The sequence below is a fragment of the Amphiura filiformis genome, chromosome 1, assembly GCF_039555335.1.
Source record: "Amphiura filiformis chromosome 1, Afil_fr2py, whole genome shotgun sequence".
Taxonomy (NCBI): domain Eukaryota; kingdom Metazoa; phylum Echinodermata; class Ophiuroidea; order Amphilepidida; family Amphiuridae; genus Amphiura; species Amphiura filiformis.
Genome location: NC_092628.1, coordinates 27503599 through 27531520, shown reverse-complemented (window position 1 = coordinate 27531520; position 27922 = coordinate 27503599). Strand labels below are relative to the sequence as shown.

General features: G+C 36.0%; 1 protein-coding gene across 8 annotated transcripts in view; it reads right to left on the bottom strand.

The window, feature by feature from the left end:
- Window positions 1–27922, bottom strand: part of LOC140137534 (uncharacterized) — an 87657-nt gene that overhangs the window by 25962 nt on the left and 33773 nt on the right. The window contains exons 12-38 of one of the 8 annotated variants that reach the window (XM_072159283.1): window positions 27499–27609; window positions 27044–27099; window positions 26381–26438; window positions 25803–25916; window positions 25045–25158; window positions 24264–24377; window positions 23372–23485; window positions 22947–23060; window positions 22281–22394; window positions 21575–21688; window positions 19849–19959; window positions 17476–17586; window positions 16819–16932; window positions 16560–16673; window positions 16129–16242; window positions 14286–14399; window positions 13372–13485; window positions 12015–12128; window positions 10992–11102; window positions 10036–10146; window positions 8411–8524; window positions 5907–6020; window positions 4505–4618; window positions 4067–4177; window positions 2348–2461; window positions 1528–1641; window positions 468–578 (exon numbers count right to left, since the gene is read on the bottom strand). In XM_072159283.1, coding sequence (XP_072015384.1) covers window positions 468–578; window positions 1528–1641; window positions 2348–2461; window positions 4067–4177; window positions 4505–4618; window positions 5907–6020; window positions 8411–8524; window positions 10036–10146; window positions 10992–11102; window positions 12015–12128; window positions 13372–13485; window positions 14286–14399; window positions 16129–16242; window positions 16560–16673; window positions 16819–16932; window positions 17476–17586; window positions 19849–19959; window positions 21575–21688; window positions 22281–22394; window positions 22947–23060; window positions 23372–23485; window positions 24264–24377; window positions 25045–25158; window positions 25803–25916; window positions 26381–26438; window positions 27044–27099; window positions 27499–27609 — 2943 coding nt within the window. The remainder of the gene's footprint in view (window positions 1–467; window positions 579–1527; window positions 1642–2347; window positions 2462–4066; window positions 4178–4504; window positions 4619–5906; window positions 6021–8410; window positions 8525–10035; window positions 10147–10991; window positions 11103–12014; window positions 12129–13371; window positions 13486–14285; window positions 14400–16128; window positions 16243–16559; window positions 16674–16818; window positions 16933–17475; window positions 17587–19848; window positions 19960–21574; window positions 21689–22280; window positions 22395–22946; window positions 23061–23371; window positions 23486–24263; window positions 24378–25044; window positions 25159–25802; window positions 25917–26380; window positions 26439–27043; window positions 27100–27498; window positions 27610–27922) is intronic. The other 7 variants (XM_072159358.1, XM_072159433.1, XM_072159508.1 and 4 more) reach the window with 7 other exon arrangements.

Sequence of the window (27922 nt, the reverse complement as noted above, 5' to 3'; positions counted from 1 at the left end):
TGTCAAGTGAACCGTACCCATAACGCCATTAGGCGAATCTTCACGGTGTATTATAATTAGAATAGTCAATAGCAGTATCTTTTAGCTCGGATTTAAAATCATATTCGTTGAAATCATTCAAGAAATAATGACACGATGATCCCAAAACACAAAAGCATTCTCGAAGAAGAGAACTAGCGCCATGCTTTCCATTGATTAGCCCCGGTGATTAGCACATTAAAACTAGTGTCGTGCTTTCATTGATTAGACTATAAAGGTGCAACTTTTGACTTAGTTCCTTCCTTAGGGTTTAGATTACCTTTTCTTTAATTCTTAACCAATTTCAACAAATGAGGTCTTAAATCAGAGCGAAAGGGTACAGGTACTGGCTGTTTGTTTTAATTGACATATTTGTCTTTGTTTAGGATATACAGAGGTGAACATAACTGGTACCTTAATTATTTTGCGTACTGTTTTTAGATACTTACTGATATCGCAGTTAGTGCCTGTCCATCCTGGATTACAAATACACGTGTATTGATTTGTACCATCTTGGCATCGACCATTTACACATGGACTGCTTCGGCATTCATCATCATCTGTTTTCCAAGAACAAATGAAAAAAGACTTAAAAGTCATCAATACGAAAAAAATGAACTTTAATTAACGAATTTACTTGATTCTAAATTACACAGTTTTCACCACATAGTTTACAAACTATTATCTGTTCCAATTCCAGTGACACTTCATTGTCTCGGGTGGGATTAAGGTAAATGTTCATGAAAACTAGTACTGCAGTCATGTTATATTGATTTTGTAAAATAAAATACTATACATCTGGAGCTACAACCTTGGCGGAAATTCGTTGCCACACCTGCACGTTCTGGTGTTAAAAGCACGCAATCGGAGCCAAATATGTGATAGTTCCGTATTATTTTGTATAATAGTTGCAAAGGTACATTCAGCTTACACTCGCCCCTTCCCCACCCCCATTTTTCAATGTTGGGAGACTGTAATGTAGAAATGATGACGATTTTGTCCAAATCAACATTGCAATAGGGGAGCGGGGCAGGATGTTGGCCAATTAACGCTCAGGTGTGGCAACATTTTTCGCCAAGGTTGTAGAATAGATAATAGTTGCAACTTGCAGTCCGTTTCTCTCCTTTATTATTTATTTTTGTCATATGAATGTAACAAAACTAAAATTAATTAATATAAGACACACACCCACACCAACACCCACAAATCATCCCCACGCGGGTGTGACTTGTTTAAATGGGGCCTTTGGGTGAGAGCCAAAATAGTCACACAGGAGCCTCGATCATACATTTCTAATTCTAGTGGCTTCCAATGGATTCGTTATTTGATAATAAGTAAAAACATCAGTGATAAATAGCTATAAATGAAAGTTGCTATTCAAATTTGAAAATCATGAGGTCTTTGAATGACAGCGAAACTGCACAAATTCGGTTTTAACATGCTTAACGGCCCTATATACGTGTGACCCCCAAACAAAACCCCAACACCAGTAGCGTGAAAAAAACATACTTATTTCACATCTAGTTCCAATCCATCCCGTAGGACATGTACACGTGAATAGGTTGATGCCATCCGTACACACACCACCATTTAGACATGGATTCGATGCACACTCGTCAATATCTGATAAATAAAAAAAGAAAAGAAACTAAAATCCTCGCCGATAATACGCGAGTTGCCTTCCCCGCCGGTTAGATTCCGCATACTCCACAAAACCCGTCTTTAGCTGTCTTTACCAGCTTTTTGATTTGGCTGAAATCATTCCCACGTCATTAACAACTTGTAACATTGCTTGCAACACGTTAATCGGCTTTGTGTGGAAATCGAATAGAATTGAACTGATGGCGGACTAGGCGACTAAAAATTATACACCAAATCTATGAACTGAAGCCGTAGATATGGCCTGAAATATTCTACCATGAAATATTCTACCATATCCCCCCAAATCACTGAAATAAATGCACTGAAAATCGTTCTCAGGGTTTCGGTCGTTACGCCAGCTTTTGAATACAACGATTATAATCATTGAATTTCTAGTTCTAAATGACTTTGTTATTTAGACATAAGTTTTGAACAACATCAGCATTGATCAGTAATAAATGAATGTTGCTGTTCAAATTAAAAAATAACGGGTCTTTGGGTGAAAGCTATGTTACAAAAACAGATACGAGTCACCTCCAGAATGGGACTCCTCCCGGACCACACAACCCCAACACCCGTTATGTGAATGTTATACCACAGCAGCAGATAGGTGTATCCCATCATGCTCTGCAGTATCATAGTAGAACTGCACATACCATAGAAAGTGTACACATAATATCTAACGTACTTATATCACATCTACTCCCGGTCCATCCTGCAGCACAGGTACACGTGAACATGTTGATTCCGTCCGTACACACACCACCATTTAGACATGGACTTGATGCGCACTCGTCAATATCTGATAATAGATAAAATATGGAAATAAAATCCTCGCCAACTGGTCTCTTCCACCACTTGTTTGATCCCACTTACTCCACGCAAACAGTTTGCCAAGGATAACTTCACGATTTGTTGAATCTTTCCAAGGAAGATTGGGGAAGATATTTTTTGGTACTGAAAAGGGTAGCGGAAGATTTTTGGCACACATTTACGGGACACCTTTTTAATAAGGCTTAGCAAAACACTGCGGACACGTTCAAATACTCAAAATGTAGAGCTGGCTACGTATACGTATTTATATGTATCCAGACCATTTCAAGTTTGCAAATTGGGCTGTTAAAATCAACTTTTCGCATGCAGTGGGGAGGGGTGCAAGGTTGTTTTTGGCAACCGAGAGGGAGACAAGCATTTTCTAGCAGGCCATTTTGAAATTTGCTCCCTTCCCCCACCGTCAGACAATGTTTGGCGGTGTTGTCATTTGACCTGGAAATAATTTTCTTATTGGCAATCATTGTCAAAATATTCTAGTTGCCATAGGGAGTAAAATACGTATTACAAAATAAACCGACGCGAAGTGTATTTAGCAATTATGACGGCAAAGGGTCAAAATGTCATTTTTAGACACAGCAGTATTTTGTTAAATTTGAACCATGTAATATTGGTGCTAATTGTTAACGTACTTAAAATTAATTCGTTATCCGATCTACGCTTACGCTTATAAAATTATTGTCATGAAATAATTCAACTGTTACCTAGGCTAAAAAAAGTTTGCATGAACTTCCTTTAGTCGAAAACCCTGAGTAAGATGCGGGTATGCGGATGTGGTATTTTCGTTTTTATTGGATTTTTGGGCCAATAAAACACCTCAAAACATTTACAAAAAAGAAATGCGATAAAATAAGAATTCTAAAATTTATAGTTGCAGAAGCTGAGACAAATCTTTTTTAGCCTTATGGAGTGATATAGCATGACGGTGCATGTGTGTATTAATAATAAATAAAATGTAACAAATATGCCTTATTGATAAAAGTACTATATTAATTATGGAATTATGGAAACTACGTTTAAATGATTTACCCTATCAAATAAGCATAAAAGGACTTTACAGCATAATAATCACGCGCAATGAACAGTGATGAAGCTGAGTCATTCTTATACACACAACCCCGACCTTTTCGTCTCAGACCCAGGCCACAACCCATTTACACTAGAACAGTGATAGCTACTAAAATGTAGACTGAATGACTCTTCGTCTTCTACAAACTGCGCATGTATAATATTTTATGATGCTGGTTAGCGACGACGTAGCGTTCAAAAAGTGCCGGATTCAAGAACAAATTCGCGCGCTTTGGCCCGGGATTTTGGTGATTAACCATAGCGTGATAGCATGACTTCTGATGCGCCCGTATTCTACCACACTGTTGTTACAGGATCGCGTGCTCAATGTTCCAATATATGTCACACAAAAGATCTCGGTGAAGAGTTTCAGTTGGTCACCGCTGTGCAGAATCATACCTCCAGTTTCTGGTGGTAAGTCCGACAAAAAATTTGCCCGTTAGTTTTGAACCTGAACGTTGCTCGACTGAGGGCATCAGTCTACTAAAAATTTGAAAGAGTAACTTACTGATCTGGCACAAAGTACCCATCCACCCTGGCAGGCATAAACATCTAAAGCCCTGAGGGGTAGGAAAGCAGGTACCTTGATTTTGACAAGGGTTCGAATCACAAGCTATATCTGTAAAATGAGTCAAACAATCGGTGTTATGGTAAAGCAATGGGGAAGAATTCAAAAGAAAAGAGGGCAAAGAAAAAGGCTTTGGAAACCAACCAAAGTCCAGCAAATGAATATTTAGAATGAATTTGCCTTTTGCATTTGTCATAACCGACTGTTATGTTATGGTAATTATGGTTTTGGTTAAAATGAAATTCGTGTGTAACAAACTTTACCTGTTAATGATTAATTTATTATGGGTGTGTTTATAAGTTGATAATATGATATGTTTTATAAATCTACAAAAATATAAAATTTGTAACAAATCTATAATGTCCTAATAATACATACTTGTTTGACAATTAGGTCCATCCCATCCTGGTGCACAGTTGCATGTGTATCCATTGATACCATCTATGCAGGTACCACCATTGCTACAGGGACTACTGGCACATTCATCTATGTCTGAAAAAGCAAAAGTAAATAATTTCCGGTTGCATCACTTTGACCCGGTATCAGTGGCGTAGCCATCGGGGGAAGGGCAGAGTGCCTCTGTGACAAAAATGGGAAGGGAAAGGAAAATAAATGGTCAAGAAGCTCGTTTTCCACCTATATTTGCGCACTACTTGTGCAAATTGTCCCAATAAAGCCTTTTTAGGAAGCTCGAAGACTTTACATGTAGAGTTGTATACGTTTTTTTGTTTCAGAGAGAATGTATATGTAAAAGTCTTCGAGCTATTTTGGCCCATGATTGGGGTGCATTTTGGTATGAAACGAGCTCCTTGCCCCTTTTCTTTTCCTTTTGACTTCACTATTGTCTTGACATTTTTGTCGGGGGGAGGGGTACTCTGCCCCACCTGCCACACCGCTTGTTACGGTACTGATACGACTCGAATATTTCGGAGCATGTCATGACGGCTAACCTTAAAATAAGTATTGACATGGCTTAATTATCCCTTGACAGCTATGGGAATGCAATTAATAGCCTTGTATGCCATAAGGTCGGAAAAGGTGCTCTACACAACTGAAAAGCAGATTTGCGGGAAAGCTCAACAGGGGATCATGAACAGTATATGAATGAAATCAAATATTTTCTAACAGCTTACAATTACATATAGTTATATACGTGTGGTTTTAAAAACATGATGTAAAATCAAAGTCTATTTAAGGTTGGCCTTACCCTGGAATTATGGAAAAGTATATATTATTTTAGTATGGCAAAGACTTGACAAATGCATCTGTGCCGTCAAATTTGGGCAAAAATGCTCAGTTATTGAGAAAATACCAAAAAACCGTACCCAAATTTTTACAGGTAACGTAACAAAACAATTCTTGAAAAACTAGTATTATAGATAATAGAAACTTGATGACTTAATATACATGTACAAAATGAGTTAAATATTAGTCCATTGCGTAATATACTGGCGCCAAACTTGGAGTGGAGTAAATTGGGTTTTTTAAATATATTTTTAATAGCAGGTAATTTTTGAAAGCTAAAATATGTGACCCATCACATCGAAACAGACCACCTCGCGGCAGAAATGAAAATGGAGATTTAAACACTAGGATAAACTGCTGCTTTTTAGCTTGAAAATGACACCTTACTTGTTGAAATCAGATACAGTAAAAATATTTTATGAGGCAAAAAAAGCTCAGAATTCTTTTTATTTTCTTTATATGATTTCTTCCAATGAAGCTGGCCGCGAAGTGGTCTGTTTCGATGTGATGGGTCACATATGTACAATTATCTTACTAATTTCGCAATTAACACCAGCATATCCAGGTAGACATCGACACGTGTATCCATCGACAGCATCATCACAAGTACCACCGTTCAAACATGGCCGACTCTGGCACTCGTTGAAATCTTATTGGGTGAGGAAATAAAATAGAAATCAAATTATCAAAAAATATGTAGATAAATGGCCATGCGCCATTAGCCTTTTCGAAGCATGCCGTACACAATAGGAGGGCAGTATTCAATATGGCTAAACCCCGGTAAATTCAAAAGCCCGTATCCATTTCGTGCAGCGCCATCCTATTGTGTCCACCATACCTCTAAAAGGCTAATGGGATGTTTTAGGATGGTATAATTTGGTCTTTCTTTTAATAAGAAAATACCTTTCCTCTCAGTCATTTCAAATAGAACTTATTTTAAAGGCTAGATCTAATTTCCACTTAAAAATAAATTAATTGCAAGCAATTTCGTTACCAAAGGTGCAGGGTGTGTAGCGAGGACACGGAATCGAGGACATGGTACCAAAGTAGAGTCTATGGCGCATTACTTCAATCTTATTTGTCTTTATTAAACCAACAAATAAACCAATTGATAAAGGTTTATTGCTTTGATTAAAAATAATTTTTTAAATAATTGTAATCATTAAAGACTAATTAAGTACTCAATTAATGACGGAGGAGCTTGAAACATGTTTTGAAATGTAAAAGTTGTGCTTTGGAACAATGGTGAGTTGCCAAAGAGGGTGTTAATCAATGGCTTTTTTTTCTTCAAATAATGGTTTTGGATTGTAAATTGAATATATGAATACAAAAGCCACCCAAGTCCCAGTTCCAATAATTGAAACTCCCCGCTCCGACGGGGAGTTCCAACAGGTGCTGTGTATGTGTTTGTATGTGTTTAATGTGCATTCACATACACACATAGCCGTCGGTACGAAGAAATCGTTGCTCCAATGATTGAAAATTACACATTTGTAATCATTTTTCACCACAAAATATGATATGAAAACACAGGTGAGCAATGTATGGAGAGGTGAAACAGGTTGTTAATTATTGTCAATATTAATATTTTGCGACATTTATAATGAAAATAATTAACACTGAAGACACCCTATGGCACCTTCTACAACTTGAGAACAAGTCCTCAAACGTTCGAAATTTGTAGTTACTACAACTGCCCAAGTCCATACTTTGGCCAAATTTAGTTAAGCATGGGAAATTGTTAATATACATAGGCCTGTCATATGTATGAAAGATCACCTCAAATTCATCCTCTGTGTATATTGAGCATGTTAAAAATAGCATGTATGAAAGAATCACCAAATTCCATGATTTGGGCCTTGTCACACATTTATTAAAATCCAGTATGTATAAAAGTCCACTTGTAACACATTCATTGCTAGAGAGTGACTTTTGAAAAAAAATGGGTTTAATAAAGGAAAGTGTGTGGTTGATATTACATGGTAGAATGCTTATCAACATTATACATACCTGTGTGCTTTATTTTGTATTATCTTACTAGTGGTAATCTCATTCTAACATTGTTGTCTTTGTATATGATTCAAAAACCACCCAAGTCCAAAATTTAAAATGAACCCCACGAAGTCCCTGAAATGCTAATCGTCATACCTAATACAGGTTAATCCACTCATTTGCAGGTAAAACTGGTCTATTGCCAGTTGGTCTAATACCATTTCGTCCTAATTCCTGTTTAGTCTATATTCAATTGGTCTATTACCAGAAAGGCTAATCGCCACTTAGTCTAATAATCATATATTCTAATGGCCATTTAGTCTAATATTGTTTGGTCTACTAACCAGTATGTCTACTAACCATATAGTCTAATAAACATTTGGTCTAATATTTCTTAAATAACCATTTGGTCTAATAACCGTTTGGTCTAATAACCGTTAGGTCTAATACTCGCATGGTCTAATAACCGGTTAGTCTAATACCATTTCGTCTATTTATTATTAAACTAAATGCTTGTAAGACTAAATGGTTTGTAGACCAAATGGGTATTAGACCAAATGGCTATTAGACCTATTGGTTATAGACCAAATCGGTATTAGACTAAATGGTTGTTAGACTAAATGGTTTTAGACTTATTGATTATTAGACTAAATGGTTATCGGACCTAATGGTTATTATACCAAATGGTTAAAGGACCAAATGATTAGTGGACGTAGTGGTTATAGACCTAATGGGTTTAGACGAAATAGATGTAGACGAACTGGATATTAGACCAAATGGTATTAGACCAAATGGCAAATCCCCGTACCTTACCATATTGACCAGGTAAATCTAACTGAAGGAATTAAAATGATACACAGGTTTTTCTCTCAAAATCACTTCACATGGACTTGGGTGGCTTTTGTATTCATGTATTCAATTATATGGAATGTGATATTTATTAGTTGAATATGATTTTTCTTTAAACAATACTTTTATTGAAATTCCACAGTTTTGTCTTTAAAAAAAATGTTTTGACACACAATTAATTTGTAAAAGTAAACGTACTTGTTTCACATCTAGTCCCGAACCATCCGGCAGGACAGGTACACGTGAACATGTTGATGCCGTCCGTACACACACCGCCATTTAGACATGGACTTGATGCACACTCGTCAATATCTGATAATTAAAACAAAAATGGAAATTAAATCCTCGCTAATTATTCGACGCCGTAGGATGACGTCAAAATCGATCGTTGCCAGGTGAACTGGTTCACGCTATCTGCGTTCAGAACGATGATCAAAATGATCACAACACAAAGTCTATGGGGTTGGTAACATGTGTGCAAACAAAGCGTGAACCAGTGACTAAGGTAAGACGTATTCACGACGATGACGAATAGGTACATCGACTTAATGAACTGACGCCTTTGATGTGGTCGAAATTTTAGAAATACCAATCTTCCTCACCCATGTTAATCACTTTAAAGGAATACATGCATTTGTCCTGGTTTTCCGGTTCAACAAGCTGTAGAAATTGTAACCGCCATGATTGATAACAAATATAAATGTCCTTTTCATTACATAATCTATGTACCCTCTACTAGCACCCCTGTGAATGTGACGTTCACAGCTTGCGTACTTAGCCCACATTCCACGTATCCCTGAGCAAGCTCTTTATGTAACTCTTTATGCAACACGAGGTCCATTCCCGGTGTTCATTACCACCGTCACAGCCACCGTGCATTTGGCGGTGAATTTGAGTGAGCCATGGCAGATGCAGTATTTTATTCTGATGAACAGAGAATAACACTTCAGTTTTTAAAATTTTAAGAGTTCAGTCAGAAATGTACACTTTTCTTACATTATATAACAAAGCAGTGATTTCAACTCAACAAAACGTAAAGAAAGATTGTTCTTAATTTCATTTTGATGATAGGCGATACAGCGTGCATAGCAGAAACGACTTCACCAAAAACATGTTCCTCTAAATGACCATATTTCTTTATTTGTTACCAGCAAGAAATAAGAAGCTCTAAAATTGATTTTTTTGCAGTGTGCAGTTTATAATTTTCCATTTTTTTGTGCAAATAAGTTAGCAGACGATTACAAGAAAGGTGAATAAAAAATATCTGAAAATATTATATTGTTTTGTTGCACCATCCCAAACTGCGGTTAACATGGTTAATATACTTTCATAAAATACCAAAATTGCGAAAATTCAAGGTTATTTGAATCTTTAATTTTGATGCTGGAAGGAAGTCCCTTGAATTGTGATTTGTTAATATTGATATTATCTGATATTGCTGGCACAAAGCGTGAGCAATTGTATATCATTTTGTTGCAATCGATTTTGATATAGTCTCAAATCTAGCAATGAGAATTATTTAATTTAAATGATATTTAATATACAAAAAATATGCATACTATACTATAGAGGTACTGATACAAAATACGCCACACTGTAATCTTTCTAGAAATATTAATTATGGAATTATGGGAACGACAGATGTGTTAATTGTTAAAAATGATTAATGTATCAGGAAAGCACAAGAGAATTCACAACAACGAACATACAAATGAAAGACATTCAGGTAATAATTAATGAAGCGGAATAGCGGATCCCACAACCCATCATTGTATTAGAAAACAAAATGGGTAAAAGCAAAAGAAAGGTGAAAAGTGACTTACTGATTTCGCACAAAGTGCCATTCCACCCTGGTGGGCATAAGCATCTATAGCCCTGAGGGGTAGGAAAGCAGGTACCCTGATTTTGACAAGGGTTCGAATCACAAGCTATATCTGTAAAACGAGTCAATCGGTGTATGGTAAAATACAGCTCGGAGAATTGACCAAAGTACATTTCTGTGAATCTTGTGTTTCATAATTTTGCCTTCTTTTGCCTTCCTTTTGCATGAGGAGTTTAACTCCTCATGCTCATAGATCCTATAGTGCTGCAAACATTGCAAAACGAGCTTTCATATGTTACGATAATTCAAATAAGGGGGAATGTAACACGCACCAAATAGACTGGGACAACATGAAAGTACTGGAGAAAGAAACAAAAGACTTTCCCAGGAGGGCCCGGAAGCCATCCAGATCAAGAAGCAAGGACCTTCACTTAACCGAGACACAGGATTGGAATTATACCCTGTGTGGGACAACCTGATCAAACCCAGCGGCACCAGAGGCAGGACTTCTGTGACATCATCGAGTGTAATGTCACATTATCAGGTTGGTCTCTAGCCGTTTCCAAGAAATACATCAGAGCCAAAAACATCGGCTGATGACGAGGAAGTTCCTCGAAAAGGCTCCCGGTAAGCGAAAATAAACAAGTAGTGTTGAAGTTTAATTTAATTTACTTAATTTTATTACCGCTACGTATGAATATGCAATTCTATAAATTATTTAATATTTTTGATATTTAACAGTCCTCGAAGTAACCTTTATAAATGTAATGATAAAGTGTATACATGTAGCAGGGATGAAAAGCCGACCATCAATTGAAAATTTTGACCTTTCATATTGAAGATATACATTTCCCCAAAAAAGACCTGAATATTTTTAGTGTTTTTGGGAAAAAAAGATCTGACTAGAATTTTTACAAATGACATAATTACAATTATCCCGGTTAAAAAGCAACTTACTGGTTTGGCACAAGGTACCCGTCCACCCTGGCAGACATAAACATCTAAAGCCCTGAGGGGTTGGAAAGCAGGTACCCTGATTTTGGCAAGGGTTCGAATCACAAGCTACATCTGTAAAATGAGTCAATCGGTGTATGGTAACCCATGTTATGTTATGGTAATTATGGTTAGTAAAATGAAGTAAATAACAAATTATATCACAATGGAGATGATGGGGAATTATACTAATATATACATGTAAATGCAAATATATTGTATTTGGATAAGGAAATCGGATTTTGAATAGGGAACATAAAAAATGTAAGTTAGATTAGGTGAGGTGACATAGACAAAGTTAATGGACGCTACATCAAAATGTGATCCAGTTTCTCACTGCGTTACATTCAGATGCGCTATGACTAAATTGTGAACAAGTGGTATCAGATTGATGTAAAGTTTGTAATGAAAACAAAACCCCAAAGATTTCTCATTTTTATGCAGCAATAACAAAATAAGAGCTTGATCTATTTAAAAATGACTCTTAGAATTCGTTAGAAACACCGAGTTGCTATCTTATAACATTTACTTGAAATACGTCTGTGACTATGAATATGATAAAGGACGTGTTTGAAAAAGTCTGTCGTCATATTCGTTTTCGATTTATCATTCATCACCTTATTATTTCAAATTTATAACACGAAAGTAAGAGTAGCCCAGGAGGAGAGGGCACAGATCAATGGACACAACATTTTAATTGTATATAAATTACTGCAATTTCTGAAATAGGTCTATTCTTTTATATTCGTCCCCATTTCTCATAACAATATGTAATTTTCTTACAAATATGCCTGTAACAGTTAATCTCCATTTAAACAAAGAGACAAAACAAGTAAGGAAACAAAAAAACAAAGAAATATAAATCACCAGACTAGGTAGTAGTTTGGGAAGTTAATAATGTATCTAACGATTCTATAAATATACGAATCTACAGCAGTTCTACCTGTATTATGAAAATATCTATACTTTTTTCAAATAATACATTACTTGTTTCACAATTAGGTCCATTCCATCCTGGTGCACAGTTGCATGTGTATCCATTGATACCATCAATGCAGGTACCGCCATTGCTACAGGGGCTACTGGCACATTCATCTATGTCTGAAAAGGAAAGAAATGAATTGTATAGATGAATCAAACGATTTACGCCAAAGACGCATCATTTCACATTTCAGGTGAGATATACTCCAGTGGGGACCCAGCCATGGCTGCCACTGCGGTGTAGGAATGCGTGAAATTGGATTCGTCTATAGGTCGCTTATATTTTGGTTTTGTTAGTTTGTTCTTTGTGGGATGTTGTTCTAAGCCGCAAATATGTAAAATCATGTCCAACAGGTTTTGTTCAGAGCACCATTCATATATCCCCACACAGAAGATGATATGAAGATAAGAAACAATACAAAAGTCACAATTATATCTTTAATCATGTCAGAAAGTTTAAAACTTTAGAGAAACAATTAAAGAAAAGCCAACAGAGGGACAGACAGAGAGTCATAATTCGAATCATGTCGTGAGGGCTAGCCGCGATTGAGCTCTATGTTTGAGAAATATATCCTGATTAACAGTTTAGTCCTTAAAACTTTCAATTCATGCGTTTTTTTCTTCAAGTTAAGACTCGTTGTTGTTTCAAAGATATATCAGTTTTGTTGGGCTCAAATTGGAAGACGAAAAACAGCCCACCAAAATATATATTTTTTATCATAAAATTTAATAATTTATCATACGAAGCGAATATACACATCACCATATATGAACGACAATCGGGTAAAATGTACTTACAAAGTGTTTGACTAATTGTGATAGTTATAGTTGTAAAAGCTTCGTCTAAAAGTGAAACTACCCAGGGGGACGTTGGTTTTGGTCAAATGTTGTAATAACATTTAAATTTCGGGACACGTTTTTTTAATGGAATAACATGTTTTTCAAAAATGTTCTTAAAACTTTTTTTTGCATTATTTTGAAAGTTTTCTGTTAAACGTTTTTTGTTTGCCAGGCATAACCTTAAAATCAAGATAAAAAGAAAATTCAAAATAAACTAAAATCTTCATGGACATTTGGGTATTTAGGTTGAAAATCTGCGGGCCTCAACAATTTTCATGACTAAACTCAGTTGAAAATTTCATTGTTTCAATGGTTAACATTTGCGACACTTTGCGAATCAGCATCGGGTAAAACCATTTATTGATGTTGAAGTCGCCATTGAATCCCTCTTGCTGACTTTGGTGACAAAATAGTGAATCGGCGGGCCCGCAGTGATTTCCAGGGAATATTTTCCCGAAAGCCCGCCTTATTTTGAGCACTGTAATACAAGATACAATCACAATCGAGACAATACTGCACTTACTTGTTTCACAGATCACGCCCATAAATCCAGATGGACATAAACACGTGTATCCGTTGACCTGGTCTATACATTGACCTCCGTTGAGACATGGATTACTTGCACACTCATCTATGTCTATTATAAAGAAATTAGTCAAAGGGATACATTTTTAACTGATGCTTAGAATGTATTTAAATAGTTTATTATATTATTATTAGAGACTTTGAAAAACATTTAAATCAATCTTTACTGGAAATATCAATCAGCTTATCATGTTAAAATATGTCTCTGAATGTCTTCAAGCATTAATGTATTAAGCAGCATATGATTTAAAACTTACATTACCAACTTAAATATCACAATTCAAATCCCTTCATCGAAAAATCGGTTAAAATGTGGGTTAGTAAATTTTGATACTTAAACAAGGTGAACTAACATTAACGTCCAGGACGTTTTAAAACAATAGTGAATTGCTCTCAAAACATCATAATTGGGGAAATCGACACGGAATGGGGGTGGGGTGGGGTGGGGGGTGGTGGTGGGGGGTACGGTTGCTTCGCTTATTATGTTAACGTATGTCTCTGAATGTCTTCAAGCATTAAAGTGTTATGCAGTATATGGTCTAGAAACTTACATTACCAACCGAATATGTTCTAGCAAAATTCAGCTTCAATTTGGGCTAAAATAGTCTAAAATTGAAATTTGTTCGCGCGCAAATGTCCTAGTAAAATCTAAAAACTTGGACACTTGAGTGCACATGTCTTCCTCATGGTGCGTTTGGGGGCCTCCAAATTTTGGCCTGGCCCAGGGCCCCCAAAAAGGTAAATCCGGCCCTTATGTGTACTTCCTTGGTACCATGTAGCATAACGCATATGTCCACTTTAATCTGAATTTCAGAGGTATCGCAATGATCGGATTTCCCCAATAATTCTTACTTGTTTGGCAGATCACGCCCGTAAATCCAGCTGGACAATCACACGTGTAGCCGTTGACCTGGTCCACACATTGACCTCCGTTGAGACAAGGAGCACTCGCACATTCATCTATGTCTAATGTAAAGAATTTAATAGTCAAAATGAAATCAAATTCAAATAAATTGGATTGTTATAAATAGTTTTACAGCTTTTTACTGACTGTGATTGTATTAGGGGCTGTGCAATGATTATGACCTGGGGTAAAATTTTCAAATGGCTTGCCAAAAATTACTTGAACCTTCTCGGCCAGCCAAAAATATTTGCCCACCCTGCACATGCCAAATTGTTTGGTTCCCGATTTGCAAACTTTAAATGTTCTAGATAAATGTTGCGAGCGTAGCCATGGTAGCGAGCAAGACATTTTGCATATTGGAACGTTTCTGTAATGTTTTCCTAAGCCTTTTTTGGAGCGTGTTATTGAAAAGTTGCCCCGTAAATGTGTCATAAAAATTGCTTTCCACCCTCTCGGCCTTCCAATAAATCTCTCCCCAATTAGCACTTTAACAGTATTAGAGACTCTGAAGATCATTTAAATGATCATTTTGATGATCCTCACTTCACTAGCTCAAGATCAGACAACTTATCATGCCTGTTATCATGTTGATATTTGATCTATGGTTATCTCCGTATCTCATACAATTGACTCACATCATAGAAAAACGAGATTAGTTCATTCCTCGGTTGAGCAACCAAAATTCTTGGTTCATAAATTATTGTGCCGGTATTGTGTCTCTGGGCGCCTTAACTTTTTCCAAACTAACACTGACTAAAAGCAATCTGATACCTGCTGAGATAATAGCCCAACATTTTTTAAACCTCTTTCGTCAAAATCGGATCATTTTTTATATTTTTTGAGATATCTTGAGATTGATATATCATAGATAGGTCAAACTATATATTTTCTGAATCCTTTTGACCAAAGAAAAACATTGAAATTTGACCCTGGGTATATTTGATGACTTTTCCCGCCAAAAGTTACTTTGGCTCAAACTAAAACTAATACCAGCATGCTTTTTGAGGGCCTTCTTGGCTGAGACTGTTTATATTCGATATATTAGTCTCAGTTTATTGGCCTAGCTTGTGCATCTTGTATGGTCTCAGTGTTTTTACACAAGTACTCTCACGCATTTATGTACACCATGATGTCAACTATATATGGTAGCTAGCAGTGCAGCTTCCCCGGGGGGATCACTCACATATATGGTCTGTACGCATGCGTGACCAAAACAACAAGGAAAAGGGGGTGGTTTTTTAGGCAAGGCAAGTTACTCGAGTGACGCATTTAGGGTCTAAAAAACACTGATTTTCAAGAATAAGGGTAGTTCTCTGAAGCTGAACAACTTGTTTAGGGTACCTTTTCAAATTTTTGGTAAATTACAAGTCCAAAAAGGGTACATTTTTTCATTTTTACTAGCCAAAAAACTAATTTGGGGGTAAATTTTATATTAAATTACCTTATTAAGGGCCTAAATTTGCTGGTAGGGTAAAACTCGTTTAGGGGGTGTTTAATGAAAATTTGGTCACGCATGCGTACACTATCATACTTGAGTGCCCCCCCCCCCCCGGGCAGCTTCGCCCCGGTCTTACCAAAACCTCCTATTTAAGAGACTTAAATCACTCTATTAACCCTGTAGAATAATTAAAGAGCGATAAATGCTACTTGCGTTGTGGTCTTTATATAATAGAAAGTAAAGACACAACTGAGCTCAAGACCCGGGCTCATAACCCGGGCTCATAATCTGGCTTACAATGAACTCTTGGTTTTTATCATGTCGTATTGTACATACCCTAAATTGGGACTTACTTGTTTCACACATGAGACCAGTATAACCTGCTGCACATTGACATACATATCCATCGACGCCATCTATACATAGGCCTCCATTCATACAAGGCATGCTTCCGCATTCAAAGACATCTGATAATGGAAATAATGAAATATGAAAATATTTCAATGCTAATTTGTTTCTTAGACAACATGAAACTGTGATGATCAAATTGTATTTCGCCTTGATAGTTAATGAAATCATTTGAAAATCTATTCAAATCTGGTTAATATCACCATTGATCAAACTGACAAATCTCGAGAAACGGATCCATGAATTTTGTTGTTTAGGATTTCGTTTTGTAAGAACGTTTTGCATTAGAATATTTCAAGACCACTTTTCCGAGCCATTTTATAACATAAAAATAGCTACTCCCACCACTCTTTGGGCTTCAAAATATTAAACTTACCAACAGCGCAGTTGACTCCGGTAAACCCTGCAGTGCACTCGCATATATATGAGTTAACCCGATCTCGGCATGTCCCTCCATTAAGGCAAGGTCCTGATGCACACTCGTCAATATCTGGAAAGGAAATGTATCAACACACTGTCTGTTTTAATTGGATAGCTTTAGGAACCTACTATTCTGTCATTTTTATTCATTAGTAAATGTATAAAATGTAAAGCTCAACAAATGTCAACTATTAATCGTAAGTGTGATTACTTACTAATTTCACAATGTGTTCCCGTCCATCCTGCCATACATTGACATACATATCCATTGACCACATCAACACATGCACCTCCATTAAGACAAGGTCCACTCACACATTCATCAATGTCTATTATGATAAATGAAGCAAATTTTTGTCAAGGCTACGTAATTCTAGAAATAACAATGAAACAATCTAAGACACAAACAAAATAGCAATAACCAATGCAATAAACATCTAAACAACAATACAAGTTTTATGTTCTGAAAACAAGCCCCGAATCAACTATGCGGCCTTGTGTTGTGAATTCACCAAATGTATTTTAAGTGCTTTGGCTGGCCCAATGTCAAAAAGTTGAAACCAAATTAGCTTCAAGTTAGTTATCTTCGTAAGTACTAACACTACTCCTTAAAAAAAAGTACCGTTAGCAATATTTAACGATTATACTAATCGTTAAATATTGTTAACGATTATAATCATTTTTGAATTTTGTTTAAGGTTTTACTGTTGTTGCGACCGCCTGAACAAGCATACTATCTTTTTTAATTGGATAACTCTAGTAACCCACTATTTTATCGTTTTTGTCCTAGTTTTATCCATTGGTTAATGTATCAAAACGTTAATATCAAGCAAAATATCAACTATGTAATCGTACGTTTTTACATTACTTACTAATTTCGCATTGTGTTCCCGTCCATCCCGCTATACATTGACATACATATCCATTGACCTGGTCAACACATGCACCATTGAGACAAGGACCACTCGCACATTCATCAATGTCTATTATGATAAATGAGGCAAATTTTGTCAAGGCTACGTAATTCTAGAAATAACAATAAAACAATCTAAGAAACAAACAAAAATTGAAATAACCAATACCGATACCAATATGTTCTGATCAGGAGTAAGGGGCTGTGCAATAATTATGAGCCCTGGGGAGAGCAAGTGAAGGGGGGGGGTAAAGAATTATTTGGCCGCCAAAAGGCGGGACCAATCTTTTGGGAAGCCAAGGGGGGGATTTTGGTACACAACATGGAGCGCCTTTTAAATAAAACGCTCTAAAAGCTCTAAAATGGTTTAGAGAAACAGTACGGATACACTTAAATTATTTAAGATGTGCAAATTGGGATCCCAACAATTTGTCATGTGCAAATGGGAAGGGCCAACGAGTTTTTGGCATGCCGAGAGGGGGCCGGGGAGCAAGCGAATTTTGCCGAGCCGAGGAGGGAGTACGCGATTGAGGACGGGCCGTCTGGAAATTTTACCCTCCGGGCTCATAATTGCACTTCCCCTAAAGAAAACAATCAAGTATGTTGTCTTGCGTTTTGAATTTGCCATCTTTATAAGCATTGCGTGGCCTAATTAAAAAACGAAACCCAATGAGCTTCAAGTAAGGATATCTTCTTAAGTACTAATGCTACTCCTTATAAAGTTCAATGTACGTCCTTCACTACCGCCTCTTCCGAGCGCTGCCTACGCAACACGCAAGTCTTGTTCACATGGGCCTTACCTTTGAAAGTAACTCGTTACATGTAAAATACAGGGTGTCCCAAAAAAGGAGGCCCCTCATTGCGCCCTCTTTTTCTCCTATTTCTGAAAAGTTGATTAAATATATTTTGGCATGTAAAGAAACCTTTAATCGTTAGCTTTAATAAACGAAAACAATTATTTCAATCGGATCACAACTTTTGAAGATATGCCCTTTTGAATAAAAGTACCCGTTTTTCACTCTGTCCACGGATAGCAAACAGAGTGGTTGGGATGGCTCATGCTGTGGAGGCCTGCACAATCCAGGGGCTATTTTAACGTGCCTCACCGTCACGTTCGTGCAATGAGATAAAAGTGTTGATGAAGTAGAGTGCGTTTCAAAAATAAAAAATTGACATTTTTACCTGAATGTGACCGTAAGAAAGGCTCTACCATTGTCTACTATTAAAGCATATCTACACGGATGGTTAATTGTCACTGCACGAATATTTTATCTCGTCACGTACGTGACAGTGAGGCACGTTAAAATAGCCCCTGGCACGATCACCAGACATCACACCACTTGATTTTTGTCCTTTGTGGCAAAATCCAAGATCTTCGTATTACTGAATGCATTCGCAAGTATCCGGCGCACAAGGATGGTACGCAACGCAATTGATGCAATAGGACCAGGGCTGAAACCTGTATTCGCCAAGGAGGCAACCAAGTAGAGGGCAGGGCAGAGCAGCACAGTAAACTCTCTTCAGAAGAACCAAAGACAAACCAAACAGCCTTTTAGGGCTACCTTTTATCTTAAAAAGAGATATGACTTATGTTGTAAATAAAAAAGAAAGCAAGAAACAACAAAGTAAGAAAGTAAGACACATAATAAAACAAAAAGGCATAAATAACCAAGAAAAAATAATTGCAAGTAAAGCAAAAGAAGTCCCATTCGGCATCCATTTTACCCACAAATTAATGACACTATCAACAAAATCCATTGCCCATAAACCCACCGGTAAAGCTCATTCCATAAATAAAGTTATTTTATAAAGTTATCATTGAGGAATGTTTCATATTCATGCATGGTATGTGTACTCCTTTTCAATCTTTGAAGTAGCCAAACCTTCTCCGTGGACAGAGTGAAAATGGGTACATTTCTTTAAAAGAGCATATCTTCGAAAGTTGTGAGCCGATTGATATAATTGTTTTGGTTTATTATAGCTAACGACTCAAGCTTTCTTTACATATCAAAATGTATTCGATCAACGTTTCAAAAATAAGAGAAAAATAGAGCGCAATGAGGGGCCTCTTTTTTTTGGGACACCCTGTATCTTACATGTAAATTCCTCAAAACTAACTTGCATGTAGCTACTTGTAAGTACATTTACATGGGTATTACTGTTAAGTTTACTTTCTAGTGTAGTTACTCTTGACTATACTTTATTTTTTTAATTGGATAACTTAACTCACTATTTTATCGTTCTTGTCATAGTTTTATCCATTGGTAAATGTATCAAAACGTTAATGCCAAGCAAAATATCAACTATGTAATCGTAAGTCTAGATTACTTACTAATTTCGCATCGTATTCCCGTCCATCCTGGTATACATTGACATACATATCCGTTGACCTGGTCAACACATGCACCATTGAGACAAGGTCCACTTGCACATTCATCGAAATCTATTGTGATAAATTAAGCAAATTTTTGTCAATGCTACGTAATTCTAGAAATAATAATCAAACAAGCTAAAAAAGAAACAAAATAGCAATAACCAATACCAATAACAACACAACAACAATACAACAAGTATTTATGTTCTGAGCAGGAGTAAGGGGCTGTGCAATAATTGAATATATGAATCCAAAACCCACCCAAGTCCATACTGTGGCCAAATTGAGTTAAGCATGGGAATTTGTTGCTATGCATAGGCCTGTCATATGTATGAAAAAACAACTCAAATTCATCTACTGTGTCTATTGAGCATGTGAAAAATAGCATGTATGAAAGAACCACCCAAGTCCATGATTTGAGTCTTGTAACACATTGATTGAAATCCAGTAGGTATAAAAGTCCGCTTGTAACACATTCATTGCTGGAGAGTGACTTTTGAAAAAAAAAAGGGTTAATAACTTAGGAAAGTGTGTGGTTTATATTACATGGCAGAATGCTTTACAACATTATACGTACCTGTGTGCTTTGTTTTGTATTACCTTACTAGTGGTAATCTCATTCAAACATTGTTGTCTTTGTATATGATTCAAAAAACCACCCAAGTCCAAAATTTAAAATGAACCCCACGAAGTCCCTGAAATGCTAATCGTCATACTTAATACAGTTTAACCCACTCATTTGCACGTAAAACTTAACCATATTGACAAGGTAAATATAACTGAAGGAATTAAAATGATACACAGGTTTTTCTATAAAAATCACTTCCCATGGACTTGGGTGGGTTTTGTATTCATGTACTCAATTAAAGGGAGGGGGGAATTTTGGGCAAGCCGAGAGAGGGGGAGGGGGAGCGATTTTTGGTACACATTTACGGAGCGCCTTATGAAAACAATACGGATACACTTAAATATGAAAATTTTCCTGCTCGCAATATATATCTGGACAATTTAATATTTGCAAATTCGGATCCTCAAAATTTGTCATGTGCAAACATGGCAAAAGAGGGCAACGCGATTTTTTAACAGGCCGAGAAGGGAGAGCAAGTGAATATTGGCGGGCCGAGGAGGATGGACCGCGAGTTTTAGTGGGTCATTTGGTAATTTGACCCCGGGTTCATAAATATTGCACAGCCCCTAAAGAAAACAATCAACTATGCCGCCTTGCGTTTTGAATTTACTACCTTTATAAGCATTGCGTGGCCCAATTAAAAAAAAAGAAACCCAAATGAGCATCTTCGGAAGTACAAATGCTATTCCTTAAAACGTACGGTTAACAATATTTAACGATTATAATAATTGTTGAACATTGTATGTTAAAGTTTCCAAACAAAATAGGTGTTCAAATATTCAGACTTTATTAAAAGACCAAAGTAATAGTCAATGGTCAAAATAATAGGAAATTACTACTAGTAAACTTTCATTATAAACTGCCTTCCACACACGTCCTTCACTACAGCCTCCTCCTGGCGCTTCCCACCCAACACTCATCTTTTGTTAATTTGGATAGCTCTAGGAACCCACTATTTTTATCGTTTTTGTCCAAGTTTTATTCATTGCTAAAAGTATCAAAACATTAATGCTAAGCAAAATTTCAACTATGCAATCGTAAGTTTAGATTACTTACTAATTTCACAATGTGTTCCCGTCCATCCTGCTATACATTGACATACATATCCGTTGATCTGGTCAAAACATGCACCTCCATTTTGACAAGGTCCACTCGCACATTCATCGAAATCTATTGTGATAAATGAAGCAAATAACAATCAAACAAGCTAAGAAACAAACAAAATAACAATGACCTATACCAATAACAACAGAACAACCAAGTATATTATGTTCTGAACAGGAGTAAAGAAAACAAAACCCGAATCAACTATGTGGCCATGTGTTTTGAATTTGTCCCCTTTATAAGCGTTGCGTGGCCCAATTTCAAAAAATTGAAACCCAATGAGCCTCAAGTTAGGATATCGTCTTAAGTACTAACACTACTCCTTAAAAAGTACTGTTAAAAATATTTAACGATTATAATAATCGTTGAATATTGTTATAGTTTTAAAAAAAATAGGTGCTCAACTATTCAGACTTTATTAAAAGCCCAAACTAATAGTTAATAGTCAAAGTTGTTAGTATTGGGGAATTAGGTAAACTTTCATTATAGAGTAGACTGCCTTCCATACACGTCTTTCACTACGGCCTCCTCCGGGCGTTTCCCACGCAACACGCATTGAATAGCTCTAGTTTTGTCCTAGTTGTATCCATTGATAAATGTATCAGAATGTTAATGCCAAGTAAAATATCAGCTGTTATCGCAAGTCTAGATTACTTACTAATTTCACAATGTGTTCCCGTCCATCCTGCTATACATTGACATACATATCCATTGACCTGGTCAAAACATGCACCTCCATTTTGACACGGTCCACTCGCACATTCATCGATATCTATTGTGATAAATGAAGCAAATTTTTGTCAAGGCATATTTAATTCTAGAAATAACAATTAAACAAGCTAACAAACAAGCAAAATTGCAATAACTAATAGCAATACACACAACAACAATACAAGAAGTATTTATGTTAGGAGTAAAGAAAACAATCAACTACATGACCTAGTGTTTTGAATTCGCCATCGTTATAAGTATTGCGTGGCCCAATTTCAAACAATTGAAACTCAACGAGCTTCTAGTTAGGATATCTTTGTAAGTACTAACACTATTCCTTAAAAAGTACCGTCAACAATATCTAATGATTAGAATAATTGTTAAAGTTTTCAAACAAAATAGGTGCTCAAATATTTAGACTTTATTAAAAGACCAAAATATTAAACAGTTGATGGTCAAAGTATTGGGGAATACTGGTAAACTTTCATTTTAGACTGCCTTCTATACAGGTCCTTCACTACCGCCTCCTGTTGGGGCTTCCCACGCAACACGCATCTTAACGTTATTGCCAAGCAAAATATCAACTATGTTATCGTAAGTCTAGATTACTTACTAATTTCACAATGTGTTCCAGTCCATCCTGCTATACATTGACATACATATCCATTGACCTGGTCAAAACATGCACCTCCATTTTGACAAGGTCCACTCGCACATTCATCGATATCTATTGTGTTAAATGAAGCAAATTTATGTCAAAACTACTTAATTCTAGAAATAACAATCAAACAATATTGGGGGAATTACTACTGGTAAACTTTCATTATAGACTGCCTTCCATACATGTCCTTCATTACCGCCTCCTCCTGGCGTTTCCTACGCAACACGCATTGGATAGCTCTAGAAACCCACTATTTTCATCGTTTTGTCCAAGTTTTATCCATTGGTAATGTATCAAAACGTTAATGCCAAATAAAATATCAACTATGTTATCGTCAGTCTAGATTACTTACTAATTCGTTAGTCTATATTACTTACTAATTTCACAATGTCTTCCCGTCCATCCTGCTATACATTGACATACATATCCATTGACCTGGTCAAAACAAGCACCTCCATTTTGACACGGTCCACTCGCACATTCATCGATATCTATTGTGTTAAATGAAGCAAATTTTGTCAAGGCATACTTAATCCTAGAAATAACAATTAAACAAGCTAAGAAACAAACAAAATTGCAATAACTAATAGCAATATACACAACAACAATACAACAAGTATTTATGCTATGAACCGGAGTAAAGAAAACAATCAACTATATGACCTTGTGTTTTGAATTCGCCATCGTTATAAGTATTGCGAGGCCCAATTTAAAACAATTGCAACTCAATGAGCTTCAAGTTAGGATATCTTTGTAAGTACTAACACTATTCCTTAAAAAGTACCGTCAACAACAGGGGCTATTTTAACGTGCCTCACCGTCACGTACGTGTCGCGATAAAATATTCGTGCAGTGACAATTAACAATCTGTGTAGATATGCTTTAGTAGTAGACAATGGTAGAGCCTTTCTTACGGTCACATTCAGGTAAAAATGTCAATTTTTTGTTTTTGAAACGCACTCTACTTCATCAACACTTTTATCTCATTGCCCGAACGTGACGGTGAGACACGTTAAAATAGCCCCTGGTCAACAATATTTAATGATTAGAATAATTGTTAAAGTTTTCAAACAAAATAGGTGCGCAAATATTTAGACTTTATTAAAAGACCAAAATATTAAACAGTTGATGGTCAAACTTTCATTTGAGAATGCCTTCTATACAGGTCCTTCACTACCGCCTCCTGTTGGGGCTTCCCACGCAACACGCATCTTAACGTTAATGCCAAGCAAAATATCAACTATGTTATCGTAATTCTAGATTACTTACTAATTTCGCATCGTATTCCCGTCCATCCTGCTATACATTGACATACATATCCATTGACCTGGTCAAAACATGCACCTCCATTTTGACAAGGTCCACTCGCACATTCATCGAAATCTATAATGATAAATGAAGCAAATTTATGTCAAAACTACTTGATTCTAGAAATAACAATCAAACAAGCTAAAAAAGAAACAAAATAGCAATAAGCAATACCAATTACAACAACAATACAACAAGTATTTATGTTCTGAACAGGAGTATAGAAAACAAACCCCGAATCAGCTATGTGACCTTGTATTTTGAATATGCCCCGTTATAAGCGTTGGGTGGCCCAATTAAAAAAGAATGAAACCCGACGAGCTTCAAGTTAGAATATCTTCTTAAGTACTAACACTACCCCTTCAAAACTACCATTAACAATATTTAACGATTATAATAATCATTGAATATTTATAAAGTTTTCAAACAAAATAGGTGCTCAAATATCATATTCGGACTTTATTGAAATACCCAAATAATAGCCTATTGGTCAAAGTATTGGGGAATTACTGCTGGTAAACTTTCATTATAGATTGCCTTCCATACATGTCCTTCATTACCGCCTTCTCTGGGCGCTTCCTACGCAACACGCATTGGATAGCTCTAGGAACCCACTATTTTCATCGTTTTGTCCTAGTTTTATCCATTGAAAAATGTATCAAAACTTTATTGCCAAGCAAAATATCAACTATGTTATCGTCAGTCTAGATTACTTACTAATTCGTAAGTCTATATTACTTACTAATTTCACAATGTCTTCCCGTCCATCCTGCTATACATTGACATACATATCCATTGACCTGGTCAAAACATGCTCCTCCATTTTGACAAGGTCCACTCGCACATTCATCGAAATCTATTGTGATAAATGAAGCAAATTTATGTCAAAACTACTTAATTCTAGAAATAACAATCAAACAAGCTAAAAAAGAAACAAAATAGCAATAACCAATACCAATAACAACACAACAACAATACAACAAGTATTTATGTTCTGAACAGGAGTATAGAAAACAGACCCCGAATCAGCTATGTGGCCTTGTGTTTTGAATATGCCCCCGTTATAAGCGTTTGGTGGCCCAAATAAAAAAAAAATTGAAACCCGACGAGCTTCAAGTTAGAATATCTTCTTAAGTACTAACAATACCTCTTAAAAACTACCATAAATATTGAATTTTGAATATTGAAAAAGTTTTCAAACAAAACAGGTGCTCAAATATCATATTCGGACTTTATTAAAAATAAATAGCGAAACCGAAATAATAGCTTATTGTCAAAGTATTGGGGAATTACTGCTGGTAAACTTTCATTATAGATTGCCTTCCATACATGTCCTTCATTACCGCCTTCTCTGGGCGCTTCCTACGCAACACGCATTGGATAGCTCTAGGAACCCACTATTTTCATCGTTTTGTCCAAGTTTTATCCATTGATAAATGTATCAAAACTTTATTGCCAAGCAAAATATCAACTATGTTATCGTAAGTCTAGATTACTTACTAATGTCGCATTGTGTTCCCGTCCATCCTGCTATACATTGACATACATATCCATTGACCTGGTCAAAACATGCACCTCCATTTTGACAAGGTCCACTTGCACATTCATCGATATCTATTGTGTTAAATGAAGCAAATTTATGTCAAAACTACTTAATTCTAGAAATAACAATCAAACAGGCTTAGAAACAAACAAAATCAACACAACAACAACACAACAAGTCTTTATGTTATGAACAGGAGCTCAAATATTCAGCCTTTATTAAAAGACCAATAAGATAGTTAATGGTCAAAGTATTGGGGAATTACTGCTGGTAAACATTTATTATAGACTGTCTTCCATACAGATCCTTCACTACCGCCTCCTCCGGGCGCTTCCCACGCAACATGCATGTTTTGTTTAATTGGATAGCTCTAGAAACCCATTATTTTTCATCGTTTTTGTCCCAGTTTTATCCATTGGTAAATGTATGAAAACGTTAATGCCAAGTAAAATATGAACTATGTAATCGTTAAGTTTAGATTAGTTACTAATTTTTCAAACGGACCTTCGTAATCATTGCATCCTTTATTACTTACTAATGTCGCATCGTATTCCCGTCCATCCTGCTATACATTGACATATATATCCATTGATCTGGTCAACACATGCACCATTGACACAAGGTCCACTCGCACATTCATCAAAGTCTATTACGATAAATGAATCAAATATTTGTCATGGCTACTTAAATATAGAAATAACATTCAAACACAAGCTAAGAAACAAACAAAATTTAAACAACCAATACCAATAACAACACGACAACAATGCAACAAGTATTTATGTTCGGAACAGGAGTAAAGAAACCAATATATGGCCGTGCGTTTTGAATATGCCACCTTTATAAGCGTTGGCTGGCTCAATTAACAAAACATTTAAACCCAATTAGCTTCAAGTTGCTCGCTACATGTAAGATATCTTACATCTAAAATCGTCGGAAGTAACTTGCATGTAGCTACTTGTTTACACGGGCACTACTGTTAAGTTTACTTTCGAATGTAGTTACCGTTGACTGTAGTTGCGACCGTCTGAACAAGCCTACTTTCTTTTTTTAATTGGATAGCTCTTGGAACCCACTATCTTATGGTTTTTTTCTTAATTTTATCTATTTTATCCATTAAAACGTTAATGGCAAGTAAAATATCAATTATGTAATCGTAAGTCCATCCTGCTATACATTGACATACATATCCATTGACCTGGTCAAAACATGCACCTCCATTTTGACAAGGTCCACTCGCACATTCATCGATATCTATTGTGATAGATGAAACAAACTGTCAAGGCTACTTAATTCTGAAAACACCAATCAAACAAGCTAACAAACAAACAAACAAACAAACAAACAAACAAACAAACAAATCAATAAAAAGCAAAATTTAAAACCACTTTTAACATTAACCTTATCAAATGATATTAAGGCGAAAAATTAGGGAAACTTTGTGTCAACAATGGGGGATCCTTGGTTCCTTTTTTTTAAATCTTTGAATAAGATAGAGATAAAATAATTTCCCTGATAGAACCAAAGAAAAAATAACCTTAACAAACAATATTAAGCAAATAGCAAACGCACACCCGACACAAGAAACACGACAACAATAACAAGACAAGCAACATCACCACCAACAGAAGAAAACAAAAGGACGTTACTTACTGATATCACAGTTTATTCCCGTCCATCCATCGATACATGAACAGGTGTATTGATTGATTTCATTACGGCATTGACCATTCACGCATGGATTACTTTGACACTCATTTATATCTGCACAAGTTAAAGTTATCAAACGTAATGGTCAAATATATTGCAGCCAATGACAAAAAAAAAATATATAATTATCTGAAAACTTATTTTGATATCTTATGGCCTATGGAAAAGGTAAATGAGCTCCGTGGAAACATTTTGACATATTACGCACAATTTTGACAGGCATTGACAGTGGTTCTTTCTTCGTAGTACCAAGGATGTTAAATATAAGGAGTAATGCTCTACATGACTCGTACCGGAAGAAACATATTTGAATCTATTTTGTGGTGACGTAGTTTATTCATATAGAAAAACATCATATACAATAGTT